The sequence below is a fragment of the Chiloscyllium plagiosum genome, chromosome 25 (genome assembly GCF_004010195.1).
Source record: "Chiloscyllium plagiosum isolate BGI_BamShark_2017 chromosome 25, ASM401019v2, whole genome shotgun sequence".
In the NCBI taxonomy this organism is placed as follows: Eukaryota; Metazoa; Chordata; class Chondrichthyes; order Orectolobiformes; family Hemiscylliidae; genus Chiloscyllium; species Chiloscyllium plagiosum.
Genome location: NC_057734.1, coordinates 50,852,158 through 50,870,517, shown reverse-complemented (window position 1 = coordinate 50,870,517; position 18,360 = coordinate 50,852,158). Strand labels below are relative to the sequence as shown.

The window sequence follows — 18,360 nt, the reverse complement described above, 5'->3', positions numbered from 1 at the left end:
GTGGGACTGGAGCAGAGAATTCAAAACATCCACTTAGACTGAACAGAAACATTCCACATAACCAATCAGTCAGAGGACAACACAATGAAGTGAATACAGTATATCAAACTAGAAATATAAGAACAACAATTTCACCCGGAAGGTGAAGTGAGAGGAGTTAATGGGATAGGTGAAACTGGGAAATGGTAAAGGCAATGACCTTTTCAGAATGCTAGGAGGGGAAGATGTGTTGGACATCACTCTGGAGGGGGTTGAAGTTGAAGACAGTGATCTAGGCCAATGGGGTGAAAGGTGATAAACAGGGGAACCTTATTTTGTTCACTTCTCAACCTTTTCCTGCTTTCCCAGAACTGAGAGTTGGACACAGTTATGAACCCTGTCAATCACTGTGAAGAGGAGTCCTCAATTGAGGAAAAAGGATGACCCACTGAAGTGCTAACATGGAAATGTAATTGAGAATAGAGGTGCAACAGAGATAGAGAAACTGAGAGAATGGAACACAGTACAATACTTATGGAGAAAGGGATGGTTGGGAGTACAATCAACATTAGCATGGATCTTGGTGGAACAGCCATACATAGTGCTGATTTGACAACAAAGGTAGAGAAAGCAAAAACGAAGGAAAGGAGTTCAGGGCACAACTGTGTGGAGTTTGCACATTCTCCCCGTGCCAGCATGGGTTTCCTCTGGGTACTCCGGTTTCCTCCAGATGTGTAGGTCAGGTGAATTGGCCATGCTAAATTGCCCGTAGTGGTAGGTGCATTAGTCAGAGGGAAATGGGTCTGGGTGGGTTACTTTTTGGAGGGTCGGTGTGGACTTGTGGACCAAGGGCCTGTTTCCACACTGTAGGGAATCTAATCTAAAAGAAATTAACTATATTTATGATCTCAATCTCAGATTTAAACTTAAACTGACAGCCTTCACCACAATAGAAGCACTCAGCAGTTTTTTCTATTAGATAAACTATATATTTCCAGGAGATCAAAAGCTAAAGATTCCACAGTCATTTGTAAGAAATTCATTATCTTTGTGATTCCAAGATTTCCTTCATTATCAGGTTCAATCTATTCCTTTTCCCTCAGCTCTCTCCTTCCTGCCTCCTATATTGTGACGTCCACATTGCAACCACTGCTGCCTCCCCTCAGCCTCTACATTACCACCTCAAAGTCTCCTCATTCTCTTCCCCCTTTGCCTCTCAACGTTCGGTCGTCCACACCCATCACTCCATTCTCTCGCCCTTTACCCTCTGCCACCACGCCTTCACAGCCTCGCTACCTTTTCCTCCCTCCCCCATAGTCTTCCCCTTTCTCCACATCAATGCAACCTTCCACCCTTCCCCTCCTCCTCCTCACCTGTAGCCACTGCCCCTCCCTGCAAACACATAATTCTCTTCCGCAACAAACCCTCTCTTGCAGCCTCAGCACCATAGCCTCCACAGAATCTCAGTTCCCAGCCTATTCCCACCATATTCATTCTACCCCACCCCCATGGCATCCTTCTCCCTCCCCCACCATATTCTCTTTCTAATCCTCCATCCCCACCATCAGAAAAGCTTGTTGCCTCCCACTGCGCAGTCTCCAGTCCCCTTCCCTGACCCCAAGAAATTCTCTTTCTTTCATACCTTCATGGTGTAGCTCCTCATCAATTCTGTCCATCCTATACATGGAGGTGATTCTACCCCAATTTTCCACCCTGTTTTGAATTTTCCTGGTGGTTTTCAAGTTGGAATTAATCTGCCATGTGTTTTTCATGTTGGATCACTTGAAGGCAAGGAAGAGGTGCAAATTGGACACATAACATGATACAATTCCCCAGTTTGGAGACAGTTATTAGGAACCTAACCTCAAAGAAGTCTATGGTGACAATTCCCCTCAGTTCTGTCTGCTAATTTAATTAGTGTGGAGAATGAAGATACTGAGGAAAGGATCTTTTTCACTTTTATCACTATTGTCTATACTGAACTTAGTGATAACAATGTTGTTATTTAATGGTTTCTGTTTCCCCCCCATCCCCAAGAACAGTTATAACAGAGCATCTCTATAATCTAATATTATAACTTTCCCATTTCTGTCCTCAGCTCTGGCACTTAGTCAGTTTCACGTCACTTTCAATTGCCACAGGAGAGACTGCTCAGCCCCTGCTACTTAGAGTTCCTGAAAACCCGTAGCCACATGAATTGAGAGCCCAAGAATTGCCTGTATTTTGTTTTAATACTCGTCAGTGTAGAACTTAAACATTTCTGAAAAGAAACAAAATTGAAGCTTCGTCTTGCCCTCATCAGAACACAGGCATAAGAAAACCAACCCAAAACAGTACAGCTAGTCCTGCTGGGAGTGAAATTACAGAGTAACCAGCTCTTCTTGCGGTTTGGAACACTCTGCTGCAAATGGTAAATGATTAATTGATCAAACATCAATTAAATCTGAGATTAATTTACAAGAGGCAAAAGGTAGACATATGGAACTGGCTCACACTTCAACCAGGATCTCACTAAATGACAAAATAAATAGCAGGGCTAGATGTTCTATTTCTGTTTCTTTCAATAAATGAAGAATGGTGACAAATTTCTGAGGACAGCCCAAATTTGAGAAGGATATCCCATGAGTCTCTAGAATGAGCTCTTTAGCCACGAGGAGGAAGTGACTGATGATCCTCACAGTCACCTTCGCTGCAACAGACATCAGGGAGACTCCTCTGCAATTACAAACAGTTTTGGTTGAGGGGTTTTTGACAATATTCTCCAGCAAGTACTGACTGCCTTGCTGTCCTTCACAATTTTCACTCTGAGCTCACATTCAGCCAAGTCTTTGAGTGGTTGGGCAATAGATAATCTTAACAGCACTGAAGAAACCACGTATACTTGTATCCATGATGGCACACAAGCTGTGATCTATACCAAAGCAGCCTGAATTAAATGAGCTTGTCATTATTTCAACCCTTCAGCCCATAAGACCTTAAGGCATAGGAGCAGATATAGGCCACCAAGGCTGCTCCACCATTCAATGAGAGCATGATCGATATGATAATCCTCAACTCCACTTTTCGGCCTTTTCCTTGTAACTCTTGATTCCCAGTCTTCCTCAGCACTGAATATACTTCATGACCCAGCTCGAGAGCTCTCTGTGGTAAACAATTCACTACCCTCGGAGAAGAAATTCCTCCTCATCTGTCTTTATTTTGAGATTATGCCTTCTGGTCGTAGACTCACCCACTGAGGGAAAACCACATTTTTGCATCTATTCTGTCCATAATCCTAAGAACCTTGTGTGTTTCAATAAGGTAGTCTCCCATTCTTCTATATTCCAATGAGTAAATCTTTCCTCATTACACAGTCCCTCCTCTTTTCAGCTAAGTGAACCTTCCCTGGACTTCTTCCACTGTTTGCCTTAGCTAAGGGGCCCAAACTGTTCACAGTATACCAGCTGTGGCCTGACTAGAAGCTTGTAAGTTTTAGCAAAGCTTTACTTCTTTTATACTCCATTTCCTGTGAAATAAAGGCTAACATTCCATTTGTCCTACTACCTTAACTTGCATGCTAGCTTGTGATTCATGGATGAGGATTCCCAAATCCTTAGCTTTCTGCAGTCTTTCTCTTCTTAAATAATTTTCAGCTCCTCTATTCCTCCTGCCAAAGTGCAAACCCTCTCATTTTCCCACATTATGTTCCATAATCTTTCATATTTTCTCCCTGCAACACTGCAGTTCACTGCCACACTACCCACAAGCATGGAGAAACATTTAAATGTAAAACTGATCAATCTAAACTACCTTCGATCTAAAAACCAAAGTCACTCCAGCTTCAATCAATGATCTTCAGTATACAGAAGTCAACATAATCAAAAAATGCTTTTGCACAGTAAAAAGTCATTAGGTCCATGAATCATCTCTGCGTTGAGTAATTCATCCAGGGCCATTCCTTCACCTTTTCCTCGTTGTCCTGTAAATCTTTCTTCAGATAAGGATCTAATTCTCTTTCAAATGTGTATTGACCCTGTATCTACCACAGTCTCAGGCAATGTGCTCCAGATTTTAACCATTCACTGTGTTAAAAGATTTTCCTCATCATCTTCTTGCTTCTATTGTCAATAACCTTAAATTACTGTCCTCTGGTCCTCAGCTGTTCAATCAATGTTCTGCCTGCTAAATACCCCTGTCCAATCCTGTGCATTCACTCACTCAGAAACTAAGCTCCAGGTCCTCAAGTTGTTCTCCAAAACCCATGAGGCAAGATTTCTACAAAACACTCAGAAAACCAAGGTACTCTTCCAATCAACTCCCACAGCATACCTCCTTCATTATCAATTAAGATTAGCAGAGAGATCCTGCAAAATATGCATCATGTTCTAGATCTATTGATCAGTTCCCACAATTACCTGGACTATATATCCTCACACACTGCTTCCTGTAAAGACTCTCGGTTTTCACACTTCCTCCATCTCTGTCGCATTTGTTCCGATGATGTCAACTTCGACAAGGGAGCCAGGATGTCCACCTTCTTTCTCAATCAAGGGTTCCCCAGCACTGCTGTTGACAGGGCTCTCAGCCAGGCCTGACACATCTCCCACACTTCAGCCCTCGCCCCTACTCTTCCCCTTTGTCCTTTCCTACCATCCCATCAGCATCTACATCCAGAGGATCATTAACCACCTTGAGACACGAATTCCCCTCTCCTCCCTTGCCAGCCTCCAGGATATCCTGGTTCACTCTTCTTTCAATCCCAGTACCTCCCCCAACACCTCCACGCCACCTTCGGCTGCAACTGCAGAAGGTGTAACACCTGCCCATTTACTTCCGCCCTCCTCAGTATCCAAGGGCCCTAACACACCTTCCAGGTGAAGCAGCGCTTTATCTGCACTTCACACAATCGGGTCTACTGCGTTTGCTGCTCACAATGTGATCTCCTCTACACTGGGGAAACAAACCATAGTCTGGGTGATTGCTGTGCAGAGCACATGTATTCTGTTCGCAAAAAGACCCTGAACAACAAGTAGCCTGCTACTTCAACACACCACCCTGTTCCCTGGTCAACATGTGTGTCTCAGGCTTGTTGCAGCGCTCCTGCAAAATTTAGCACAAGCTGGAAGAACAGCACTTCATTTTCTGCCTGGGGACCCTGCAGTCTCTGGATTCAATATCAAGTTCAATAACTCACCCATGCCCTTACCCCAACCCCCACAACTAGGCATTGTAATCACCACCCAATGTTAGCCACTAACAATCCCCACTAACAGATACTCATCCTCCTAGCCAGACTGTTACCTACTCCTTTGTCTGCTCTTCTCTCTTTGGGCTCTATCCTTACCTATCGTTTATGCCTTCCCCCCTCTCCTCACCCTATTCTCCGCATATAAACCTATATTTTTCCAGCTACCATCAGTTCTGAAGGTCACACAACCCAAAACATTAACTGGGATTTCTCCCCACAGATGTTGCCAGCCCTGCTGAGCTTTTCCAGCAATTTCGATTTTTGTTTCTGATTTCTAGCATCTGCAGTTCTTTCAGTTGTTGTGACAAAATTCATCACTATCTTTACTAGCCTTCAGCTGATTGAGGAAGACATTACTCGAGTATCAGGATCACACACCTAAGACTCAGCTGGTGATTTATTGGCAGCAGTGATCCTGCTCCTGTTTCAGGAACTTCAAAAACTGCTTGTAGGCATTGCCAAGCTGCACTGCAGTACCACAGGCAATGCATTTGCAAAATGCTTCAAATCTGCACTTCACAAGTGGTCAAACAGCAGGGTCTTCCCGGAAGTCAACATGCCCAGCATCAAGGTGCTAATGGCTTGACACCAGCTCTGTTGGACAGCAGAGTTGTGGAGATGCCAGACACTGGACTCACAAAGCAAATATTCTAACTGGGACTCAGTCAAGGCATGAAACTCCCAGGTGGGCAGCAGAAACCCTTTAGGAGTGACCATAAAACTTCTTCAGAGAGGTCAAACATCCCTGAAGTCTCATGGAAAATCCTGGCTTGTGACCGCCCAAAATGGAAGATAAATATTCAGGAAGGCATCGAACACCAAGAGCCTTTATCAGGCAGAGGTGAAGCTGAAGCACTCAAGGAATCTCCAAATATTCCATCTACCCAATCCTTCAAACACCACCTGACTTGAGCGCGACAGAGGCAGCATATTGCACATTGGATTTGTCGGCTGCCCCAGAACCCACTGAGGAGTGGAAATGAGCCACCTTCAATCCCACAGGAGCTAGCTGAGTATGTGTGAAAGAACAAATTTCCATGACAGTCGCAGTAGTATGCCCTTGTTACCAATGGCACCACAGTTAACAACCAGGCACCAACACAGATAGATAACAATAAACACTACAGATGATCCCCACCAACCCCCCCGCTTCCGATAAGCAGGGACTCTCAAGAAGCGAGTGGGTCCAGAGCAAAAATTCCCCAGGGATTCCTGTAAAGATTATTTTCCCCCCACAAGGCAGATTTAACAATAGGATCATTATAAATCAATTTTTTTTAAAGTCACTATTTTTTGGCACTATTATCTGTTAGACAGGGCAAAGTAAGCAGGCTTCCTTCTCTGAATTATTATGGTTGAATTTAATCAATTCAAATGTCATTCTCATTTTCCCAATGTCAGCAATTGACCAGATTAAGGAATTTGGTTTTATTGTTCGCTACGAGGGGATGTAAATGGGGGACCTTTTGGGTGCCTAGTCCAGGACCAGCAACACTGACCTATTGTCATAGAGAGAAAAGGCTCTCAGCCCTCGACAAACTTGGCAGTAAACCTCAATAACACTTACCAGAGTGGGAATGTCCTTTTCTTGTCCCGGCTCATACGGTTGCGGTTTATGGTTGTAGAACAGGGCACAGCATCCAGGTGGTGGGAGCTGTTGGGCAGGGTAGGCACCCACTGACTATTGCGCTTCGCTTTGGGCTCTCTGTATGGGAACAAAGGAATATAGACACACATGAGATTGCATTGGAAGAGCTCCATGGACACACCTCCAAATTTATATCAAACGGCCTGTTTCATACACAGTGCCTCATTATAACATATGGCTGCTTGGCAAATCAAGGCGGCACGCGGAGGGCAGGGGCGAGCACAGGGAGAGAGAGGGTGCGCGCGAGGGGGGGGAAAGGGTGCGCGCGAGGGGAGGGAAAAGGGTGCGCAAAAAGAGGGGTGAAGGGAGTGAGAGAGTGGGTGGGAGGGGACATGCGATTGGGGACGTGTGGGTGGTGTGCAGATGGGCAGGTAATGGAGACCATCATGGGTGTGAGGGGCGCCAGCGTGCAAGCGAGTCGGCAGTGCCCGTGCAAGCAAGATAGATCGCGAGTGACGGGGAGCTCAGAGGGGGCGGTGGCGCGCGTGCGAGAGATGGGGTTGGCATTGCGCACAAGCGAGGGACATTGTAAGCAAAAGACAGAATTAGCAGTGGTTATAACTGAGGCTCACCACACCTCAAAGAAGGGAAGCAGTTGAGAAGGAAAATCTTTCATGGTAACTTCAGCCAGTGCAGGAATTAAACGCAATCTGATGGGGTCACTCTACGTCACAAACCAGCTATCCGGTCAGCTTACGTAACCGCAACACTAATTTGACGAACCATTACACTTCCAGCATTCAGCCTAAAAACCAGCAAGGTCCATCACTCAGCCAACAACTGATTCTGACCAAGCACTTATCCTATGAATGCGCACTAAAGTCGCTAGTGGCTTACCAGACAACAGATCTGCTCGCTCAATCAAAAGGTAGATGACTTTTGATGTTATAATTGAATCTCACTGGCCTCAGACAAAAGGAAGATATTGAGAAGGTGAGTCCTTCATGGCAATCTCAGCCAATACAGGAATTAAACCCACCCTATCGAAATCATCAACCCCAGCCGTCCAATCATCTGAGCTTGCCCCAGTATTTATTACCCCAAAATCGGCAGCACCCAGCACTAGCCCTCACTGATCCTGAAAGCAACCACTGACCCAGTAAAAATATTAGAAACCAGCACTGACCCACTATCATCCTGCAAACAGGCACTGCCCGAGTATTAATTCTACAAACCATGACTAATGGTAAAGGTGAAGACACCATAGTCTTACCAGACTACAGGACTGCTTGCTCATTCAAGAGAGTGAGCGAGAGCAATGGAGACATGACTGGCTTAACCCGAGAGTCACCAAGCCAGCCCTCACCCTCACCCTCCAAAACCGCACCACCCTGCTCTCATTCCACAAAACCACCGCTACACCTGCACTAATCCAAGAAACAGGATTACAAACAGGCACTAACTGTAAAGGTAAAGTCACCAGCGTCTTTCCAGCTGACGTGTCTCTCTCTCTCAGTTGAACGAGCAGACCTAAGTGGTGATGGTTATAACTGAGACTCACTACACCTCAGGCAAGGGAAGAGGTGGAGAAGGAAAGTCCTTTATGGTAACCTCAGCCACTGCAGGAATTCAACCCAAGGTCTCGGTGTCACTCTATAATCGCAAATCAGCCATCCAGCCTTTCAGCTAACCGCAGCATTCAGATCACAACCAGTACCACAATACCACTCAGCCCACAGGGTAGCACGAATTCTAGAAACCGACAGATCAAACCCCAATCCTTCAAATGGACACTAAAGGTCGCCAGAGTTTTACCAGACCATAGGGCCACTTGTCATTAGAAAGAGACGTACTTTTGTTGTGGTGAGATCTGAGTGTCACCACGTCTCAGATGAGGGGAAGAGGTTGAGGAGGAGACACTTTACGGTAACCTCAGCCAGTGTAGTATTTGAACCCATCCTGCTGACATCATACTATGCTGCAAACCAGATGTCCAGCCAACTGAGCTAACCGTGGCACACATGCCACAAAGCGACTGACTAAGCACTAAACCAACAAAACTGGCACTGACTGAGCACTAATCCTATCAACAAGCACTCACGATAAAGGTAAAGATGACAGACTTACCAGACAACAGGGCTAGCTGCTGTTGTACCTGAGGGTCAGCGCCACTCAGGTGACAGCGAGAGGTTGAGGAGGAGAGACCTTCATAGTGACTTCAGCCAATGTGGGAATTGAACCCACAATGTTCACATTACCCTCCATCACAAATCAGCTGCCCAGCCATCTGCACTAACCATGGCACTTAACCTCCAAGCCAGCATTCATCTTACAAACCAGCACTACCTAATCCTATAAACCGGCACTAATGGTAAAGGTAAAGTTGCCATGGACTTACGGGACCATACGGCTGCTTACTTACTAGAATGAGAGAGACACAGACAACTGGGTTGTGGTTATACCTGAGGATCATCACGCCTCAGGTGAGTAGAAGAGATCGAGGAGGACATGGTAACCTCAGCCAGTGCAGAAATCAAACCTACGTTGTTGGCATCAATTTGCATTGCAATCTAGCTATGTAGCCATCTGTGCTAACTGTTGCACTGATTGTGCTAGCCAGCACTACTCCAATACTAATCCTACAAACCAGCACTGACCAAGGACTCTGTCTCCAAACCCATAATCCCCCAATACTAATAATACTAAGCAACACAGAAAAAACACTATTCCTACAAACCAGCAGAGACTCAGCATTAATTCTCCAAATTAATGAGAGTTTAGTGTCAATGTGTACTGCCCTGGGTCAGTGTTAGATACAGACAACACTGTGATTGGTGATGACTGTGAACATGTACTGTGCTACAACAGGGTTAGATACAGACAGCAGAGAGTGGTAATGGTTTAGTTTGAGTGTACTGGACTACATCAGTCTTAGATACAGATAGCACATAGGTGATGATTCTTTAAGAGTGTACTGTCCAACACCTGTTAGATACAGGCAGGACAGAGATAGGTGATGGTTCAGTTTGTGTGTACTACACCATGTCACTTAGATACAGATAGCACATAGATGATGGCTCAGTGTGAAAGTGTACAGTACTATGCCTGTCAGAGTCAGATAGAAGTGAAACAGGTGATGACTCAGTGAGTGTGTGTGTTGTACTGGGTCAGTACAAGATATAGACAATATAGACAGATGATGGTTCAGTGTCAGAGTACTGTACTACATCTGTTAGATACATACTACAGTGAAGCAGGTAACACCTGTGTGTATGTGTACTGTACTGGGTCAGTGTTAGATACAGTTAGTACCTGAGATAGGCAGGTGGTTCAGTGCTGATCGAGATGGCTTTGTACTTCTCATCATTTCCCTCTAGGATTTCCTCCACCTCCGCAGCTTTAAGAAGCGTCACGCTGGTAGCTAAAGTGGTATAACCATGATCTGATCAATTAAAAAAACACAATATAAATACTTCAAATGTACTGTTTTAATCTAAAACCTGAGAAAAGAGCAAACTTTTGGAGTTCTGTACTTTCAGTCTCCCAATTACGCTTTGCAGGTCCTCTCATTATCATCTCCAAATCCCCAATCCCTTCCTCAATTCCTAACTACCTGACCCAGGAAAGATCTCCTGATTCAGAACTCCACACGAGTGCACCTCCACTGCCACTCCATGGCTTACCCTCATAACCAGTACTAACTGCTTCCCACAAAGCACCAGCCTGCTGTGCTGTACTTATCACACTCTGGAGCCTGTTCCTCCCTCTGTGAAACACGAGCTCTCCCCAACACCCACACTCATTTGTGGGTCCTGCCATTTTCCCATCCTCCATGGGGCCTGCTTTCCCTATGTATTAGTGGTCACATGACTGCCAGAAACCTCAGAAGAGCTTAAGACCTATCTCCCATTAAACTGGAATCATTTCGTTACGGATGTGGTAATTCTGTCATTTATAGAAATAATGTGACTTTCAGTGTGTGGGTGTGCACCAGTCCAGAACTAGAGGACAAAGGTTTAGGGTCAGATGGAAAAGACTTAAGAGGCTTAAGGTGCAACGTTTCACTCAGAGGGTGGTGCGTGTATGGAATGAGCTGCCAGAGGAAGTGGTGGAGGCTAGTACATTTATAACATTTGAAAGGCATCTGGATGGGTATACGAATAGGAAGGGTTTACAGGAATGTGGGCCAAGTGCTGGCAAATGGGACTTGATTAATTTAGGATATCTGGTCGGCATGCACGAGTTAGCTCGAAGGGTCTGTTTCCGAGCTGTAAATCTCAATAACTCTGTAATTCATCAAGTATTTAATTAACACTTATCACTGTTATAATACAGGAGGCAACAATTCAGCCTACTGTATCTGCACTGGCTCTGCACATGAGCACATCAATTCAAAACATTTAAACAGGTCAAACAAGGGTCGCAGGCTAATTACACAGCAATACATCAAATGAAAGTGGGATATTAGAAACATCCTTTGCACCTTTGGATGGGAGGGATTTGAAACACAAATATGGTTCCCACACCTGCTCAGTATTCAGAGTTAATGCAGTGGAGCTCTCTGCTAACTCTCGCTGTTGTAGTCATACCTAAAGAAGCACAGTATAAAAGGCCAGAAAGAAGAAATCACAGAATCCCTACAGTGTGGAAACAGGCCCTTCAGCCAACAAATCCATACTGACCTTCTGAACAGTAACCCACCCAAACCCATTCCCCTACCCTATTACTCCATATTTACCCTGCCTAATACACCTAAACTACACATCCCTGATCACTATGGGCAATTTAGCATGGCCATTTCACCTAATCCAGCTGAGGACAAATCATCCAGGACAGTAGCTGGTTATATCTCTGTCAGAACATTACAGCAAAAAAAAAAAATCCACTCTGCCCATGCTGGTTCTTAAAAGGAGTTTTAAAGAATGAGTCCCATCCCCACACACTTTACCCACAAACCTGCAAAATTTTTCTTTGAATATGAATTGGCTAATTATTTGAAACGTCATTACCAAAGCTGCTTTCAGCATCTTTTCAAAGTTAGAAGTCACACAACACCAGGTTATTGTCCATAAGACATAAGAACAGAAATTAGGCCATTCTGCCCATCGAGTTTGCTCTACTATTCAGTCATGGCTGATGGGTTTCTCATCCCCATTTTCCCACTTTCTACTCATCACCTTTGATCTCCATGGCAATCAAGAACTTATCTGTTTTAAATATACTCAATGACCTGACTTCCACAACCTTCTGTGACAATGAATTCCACAGGTTCACCACTCCCTGGCTAAAGAGGTTTCTCCTTAGCTCTGTTCTAAAAGGTCTTCCCTTTACTCTAAGGCTGTCCGCGCAGGGCCTTGTCTCTCCTGCCAACGGAGACATCTTCCCAACCATTCAAGCCGTTCAATATTCTAAAAGTATAAATCAGATCCCCCCCCCTCATCCTTCTAAACTCCGAGTATAGTCCCAGAGTCTTCAAAAGGTGCTCATATGTTAAGCCTTTGATTCCTGGGATCATTCTCATGAACCTCCTCTGGACCCACTCCAGGGCCAATACACCTTTGCTGAGGCATGGGGCCCAAAATTGCTCACAATACTCTAAATGTGGTCTGACCAGAGCTTTATAAAGCCTCAGAAGTACATCCCTGCTTTTATATTCTAGTCCAACAGGTTTATTCAAAATCATAAGGTTTCGGAGCACTGCTGCTTTGTCAGGTGAAGTGGAAGGAAGCTCACAGGCACAGAGTTTATATGCAGAGAGATAATGGCAAAATCATTCCAGGTAATTAAGAGTGTCAAAACACAAGTACAAGTTATCCTAGCCTGGGAGAAAGATCAAGTACTCACAGGGAATGCCCAGTATGGAGTGAGAACAGACCCATGACTAAAGGAGGACTGTGATTTGGAACTTTTAAATTTATTTCTTATTTACTATTTTATACCTGACAGTTGGACTGGGGTGTACAAAGTTAAAAATCACAGCACCAGGTTATAGTCAGATAGGTTTATTTGGAAGCATTAGCTTTCGGAGCGCTGTTCCTTCATCAGGTGGCTGTGGAGTATAAGATCATAGGATACAGAATTTATAGCAAAAGGTTACAGTGTGACGTAACTGAAATTATATCAGACGTGGAATGTTTGTTAAGTCTCTCATCTTTTAGAATGGGCATGTTGGTTTCAGTTCTTTCATATGTAAATTCCAGAACTTTCTTAAAGTTACACTCTCAAGTGAACTTTAACAATAGGTGCCATGTTAACCCAGATAATGCACTGACAGTGTGAGGTGCCCTGTGTGAGGCCATCTGAGCCCCAATGTTCAGAGTGATTCTAAAAAAGGAATTTACTGAATCTTACATGGATTCATGCAGGTTTTGAGCAAAATAAAATGTAATTCTGCGAGTACATATTCACCCAACAAATGTGCGCGCGCGCAGGGCGGTATGAGCGTCTGTGCGAGAGTGAGAGTGTAAAGGGGTATAAATCTGAGAGAGGTGTATGTGTGAGCATATGAGAGAGGGTCTGCATGAGTGTAAGGATCTATAGGAGTCTGTGTGTGCGTGTACGTGTGTATCTGTCTGTGTATATGTGCATGTAGTGCGTGGGGTCACCTGTACTATGACATGAACCCCAGGTCCCAGTTGAGGCCATCCCCATGAGTACTGAACTTGGCTATCAACCTCTGCTTGACCACTTTGCGTTACTGCCTGTCCCGAAGTCCACCGTGGAAGATGATCACCCGAAGGTCCGAGGTCGAATGTCCCAGACCGCTGAAGTATTCTCAGACTGGGAGTGAACACTTAAACACACACTTTCTCACAGACTTATACCCCTTTACACTCTCACATACCCATACACACACTCTCTTACACTCAATCACCCCCCCCCCCCCCCCGCGCACACACCCTCATATATGAGTTTGTGGGGTGAATTTGTACTTTACTCAAAAACTGCATGAATCCATGTAAGATTCAGTAAATCCCTTTTTTAGATTAGAATCAGTCTGAACATTGGGGCACAGACGGCCTCACACAGGGCACCTCACACCTTCAATGCATTATCTGGACCAACACGGCACCTATAGATAAAGTTCACTTGAGAATGTAACTTTAAGAAAGTTCTGGAATTTACATATGAAAGAACTGAAACTGTCATGCCCTTTCTAAAAGATGAGAGATTTAACAAACTCTTCAGGTGTTCTTCAATATATTTTCAATTAGATCACACTGCAAACTTTTGCTATAAATTCTGTATCCTACGATCTTATACTCCACAACCACCTGATGAAGGAGCAGCGCTCCGAAAGCTAGTGCTTTCCAAATAAACCTGTCGGACTATAACCTGGTGCTGTGTAATTTTTAACTTTGTATACCTGACACTAAGTGTAATGTTGAACTTTTAACTTATTTCTTCATTTTTCTACTTTTTACCTAGGTACCTTGAACCTAAGATGGCGTTGTCAATAGTGACATTGTAAGCAATTCGGTATCCCTATACTTGAGTACACATGACAATAAAACCTAATTCTATATCCTCTCTCCTTAAACCGTAACTTCTGGTTCTAGACTCCCCATTGGGAACATCCTTCCTCCATTTATCCTGTCACAGTCCCTATCCTGTTCCAATCCCTAACGGGGAAGCAAGCCAGTCGGCTCACGCCCACACTGACCCTCCAAAGTGCATCCCACCTAGACCCACCCTCCTACCCTATAACCCTGCATTTCCAGTGGCTAATCCAACTATCCTGCATATCCCCAGACACTAGGCAATTCAGCACTGCCAATCCACCTAATCTGCACATCTTTGGACTGTGGGAGGAAACCGGAGCACCCGAAAGAAATCCATGTGGAAACAGGAGAACGTCTGTGTGGTGTTTGCACAATAGCCCGATGCTGGAATCAAACCCGGGCGTGATGGAATACTCTGACACTGAGGCAGCAGTGCTTAGCCTGAGCCACTTTGTTATCCCCTGTCCGTGATGGAATACTCTCCACTTGCCTAGATGTGGTTAACAACACTTTAGAAGCTTGACACCATCCAGAGAAAACAGTGTGCTTGACTGGCACCCCATCCACAATCTTCAATATTCACTCCCTTCACTCCTGCAGTGGCAGCAGTGTGCATCACCTGCAAAATAGATCGCAGCAACTCACTAAAGGCCCCTTCTATAGCACCTTCCAAACCAGCAACCTCTAACACCACGTTGCACAAAGCAGCACATATATGGGAACACCATTACCCACAAATTTCTCATAACTCTCAATTGGAAACATATCACTGGTTCAATATCCTGCAATCAAGTGAACTGAAGTGGGTCAAGGCAGTTCACCAATTACTTAAGAGTACAGACAGGCGATACATGCTGGCCCAGGCAGCAACACTCATATTTCTGGATGTAAGTTTGCTCACTGAGCTGGAAGGTTTGTTTTCAGACGTTTCGTCACCACACTAGGTAACATCATCATTGATCCTCTGATGAAGCACTGGTGGTATGGCCCGCTCTTTATTTACGTGTTTGGGTTTCCTTGAATTGGTGATGTCATTTCTCAGGGGGTGGTAAATGGGATCCAAGTCAATGCATTTGTTGATAGAGTTCCGTTGGAATGCCATGCTTCTAGGAATTCTCTTGTGCGTCTCTGTTTGTCTTGTCCTAGGATGGATATGTTGTCCCAGTCGAAGTGGTGTCCTTCCGCATCTGTATGTTGTCATTTACAAAACACCTTGCAAGAACTGTAACAAACACTACGTTGGACAAACAGGCAGAAATAGTGAGAAATAGATACTAATGAGAGTGGGTCATATCTTTTTGTGGCTAGCTGATGTTGATGTATCCTGGTGGCTAGTTTTCTGCCTGTTTGTCCAACGTAGTGTTTGTTACAATCCTTGCAAGGTGATTTGTAAATGACAACATACAGATGCGGAAGGACCCCACTTCGACTGGGAGAACATATCCATCCTAGGACAAGCCAAACAAAGACACACACGAGAATTCCTAGAAGCATGGCATTCCAACCAGAACTCTATCAACAAACACATCGAGTTAGACCCCATCTACCACCCCTGAGAAAAAGAACGGAAATGACATCACTGCAGGAAATTACATCACCAACCCAGGTAACCTAAATACAAATAAAAAAAGTGGGCCAAACTACCAGTGCTTCACCGGAGGCTCACTGATGATGTTGAAAAATGTGTTGCTGGAAAAGCGCAGGTCAGTCAGCATCCAAGGAGCAGGAGAATCGACGTTTCAGGCATAAGCCCTTCAACGTCGATTCTCCTGCTCCTTGGATGCTGCCTGACCTGCTGCGCTTTTCCAGCAACACATTTTTCAGCTCTGATCTCCAGCATCTGCAGTCCTCACTTTCTCCTCACTGATGATGTTACCTAGTATGGCAACGAAACGTCTGAAAACAAACCTTCCAGCTCAGTGAGCAAACTTATATCCAGAACCTCAACCTGAGCTACAAATCTTCTCAAAACTCACTAACCCATATTTCATTAAAAAAAGCTTAAAATTTGAGTCACTAGAGTCTCAAGCAGTCCCAGTACCATTGCAGAGAGGGAGAAATGCGGGAGCTAGAATTGCTCATTAAATTCAAATCCATCAAAAGCAAAATCTGGTGGCTGGTTCGCTCTCCTCCACAGTGAACTCAAGATTGATGACAACGCATATTCCTCAGAGTTGCTCCTGTTGTGGGTTCTGCAATGCAGTTCAAGTATTGGAACAGATCGAGACTTAGACACTAGGGCGAGCAATTTTAAAATGGTAAAATAGCAACATTATCAGCACATTCCACCACTAGCATGCTTATTTTCAGTTCGGTAAGATTCCTGACTTGTGCTGAGTTAGCTTTTTTCAGCCATGGGCTTGATGAAAATGTTCAGAGTTGGGTTCTGGGAGTGAATGAAGCCATAAATCACAGTGACTATCCACTGATCTCTATTTGAAAATGCAGGTGGGAGGGGTTGCAATGGTGTGACAGCCTCCACAGTTGAAAAGAAGGCCAACATACTTCCCACCACACAGAATTAACGAGCTAAGGTTCAGGTATGATCCTGGTAGTAATATTGCAGAGAGAATCAGCATCTTCAGGAGAGCTGGTGGAGACTAATAAATACAAAACACTTTACCTGACAGGAGCATTGCAAATGTGTGTCCTTTCAGCAATAACTGACTGACCAGTCACATCACAACAGAAATATAGACACCTACCATGTGAGGATGCCACAATCTTCTTTCTTTCTTCAACTGTAGCTAGTCGGCGACACAGAGATGGGTATCTTTTGTACAGGGAACCCCTGAACATGCGCAAGTAGTTACCAACCTGAGACAGAGAGAGTTTGTGAAAGAACTTACACCATCATCTCAACAGGTTTAAAAACAAGAGTTGAAAAAATTCTCACACAGCACTCCCACAACAATAGCCCGGAGAAGTGACAGTGTTTGCTGCAGATTGCACAGGAAAAAGCAAACTTACTTCACTAAATGCAGCAGGAACTTCCTCTTTTCTGCAAGATCCAGTGTCCAAGTGCAGCTTTGTAAGACTTTGGTTAGGCCACATCTGGTGTATTGCATTCAATTCCAGGTGCCACATTATAGAAGGATGTGGAGGCTTTGGAGAGGGTGTTGAAGAGGTTTACCAGGATGCCGCCTGGATTGGAGGTTATGAGCTATAAGGAGAGGCTAGAAAAACTCAAGTTGTTTTCTCTGGAGTGGCAGAGGTTGAGGGAAGGCTTGATGGAAGTCTATAAAATTATGAGATGCATAGATTGAGGGAAAAAGATTCTGACCGTCAACTCTGAGTTGAAATGTGTAATGTATTTAAAGCAAGAGGAGGAAAATTCAAAGGAGATGTGAGGGGTAACTTTGGAGGCATTACAATAAGGGCGTTTAAGGGACTTTTAGATAAGCACATGAACATGCAAGGAAATGGTTAGATATGGACCAAGGGCAATCAGAACAGACAGGTTTAATTTGGCATCCTGTTCGGCACGACATTGTGGGCCAGTGCCCATTCCTGTGCTGTACTGTTCTATGCTCTAAGCCAAACCGTGAGACCGTCTAACTTGACACAGCACCAGTGAACCCACGACTGACCCCCCAGTCATGTCACAAACTGAAGACTTCCCACTCTCAGGTCAATGTTCAATTCAATCATAGAATTCCGACAGTGTTGAAAGAGCCATTCAGCCCAGCGAGACTGCACTGACCTTCTGAAGAGAATGCCACCTAGGCCTACGCCTGACCCTATTCCCACAACCCCTCAATCTCCCTGGCTAATCTGCCGAACCTGCACATCCCTGGACACTACAGGGCAATTTAGTATGGCCATCCATTTAACCTGCACACCTGCAGACTGTGGGGAGAAATCGGAACACCCGGCAGAAACACACACAGAGGGAAAATGTCCAAACTTCATACAGGCATTCATTCAAGGCAGAAAAGGGCAGGAGAGGGGTTAGGGGTGCTGGGGCAGGGGGCAGGCAAGGGCGAGCAGGGTGGCGGGGAGAGCAGGTTAGCGGGAGCAGGGTGGCGGAGGGCAGGGTGGCGGAGGGCGGGGTGGCGGAGGGC

At 44.9% G+C, this 18,360-nt stretch overlaps 1 protein-coding gene across 6 annotated transcripts in view; it reads right to left on the bottom strand.

The window, feature by feature from the left end:
- LOC122562876 (SWI/SNF-related matrix-associated actin-dependent regulator of chromatin subfamily B member 1-A) overlaps positions 1–18,360 on the bottom strand; it is a 33,841-nt gene that overhangs the window by 14,694 nt on the left and 787 nt on the right. For 2 of the 6 annotated variants that reach the window (XM_043716180.1, XM_043716183.1), the window contains exons 1-4: positions 17,267–17,399; positions 17,002–17,113; positions 10,107–10,236; positions 6,774–6,911 (exon numbers count right to left, since the gene is read on the bottom strand). In XM_043716180.1, coding sequence (XP_043572115.1) covers positions 6,774–6,911; positions 10,107–10,236; positions 17,002–17,113; positions 17,267–17,383 — 497 coding nt within the window. In that variant the 5' untranslated portion in view covers positions 17,384–17,399. Of the gene's footprint in view, positions 1–6,773; positions 6,912–10,106; positions 10,237–17,001; positions 17,114–17,266; positions 17,400–18,360 lie in introns of those variants that run through there. The other 4 variants (XM_043716182.1, XM_043716184.1, XM_043716181.1 and 1 more) reach the window with 3 other exon arrangements.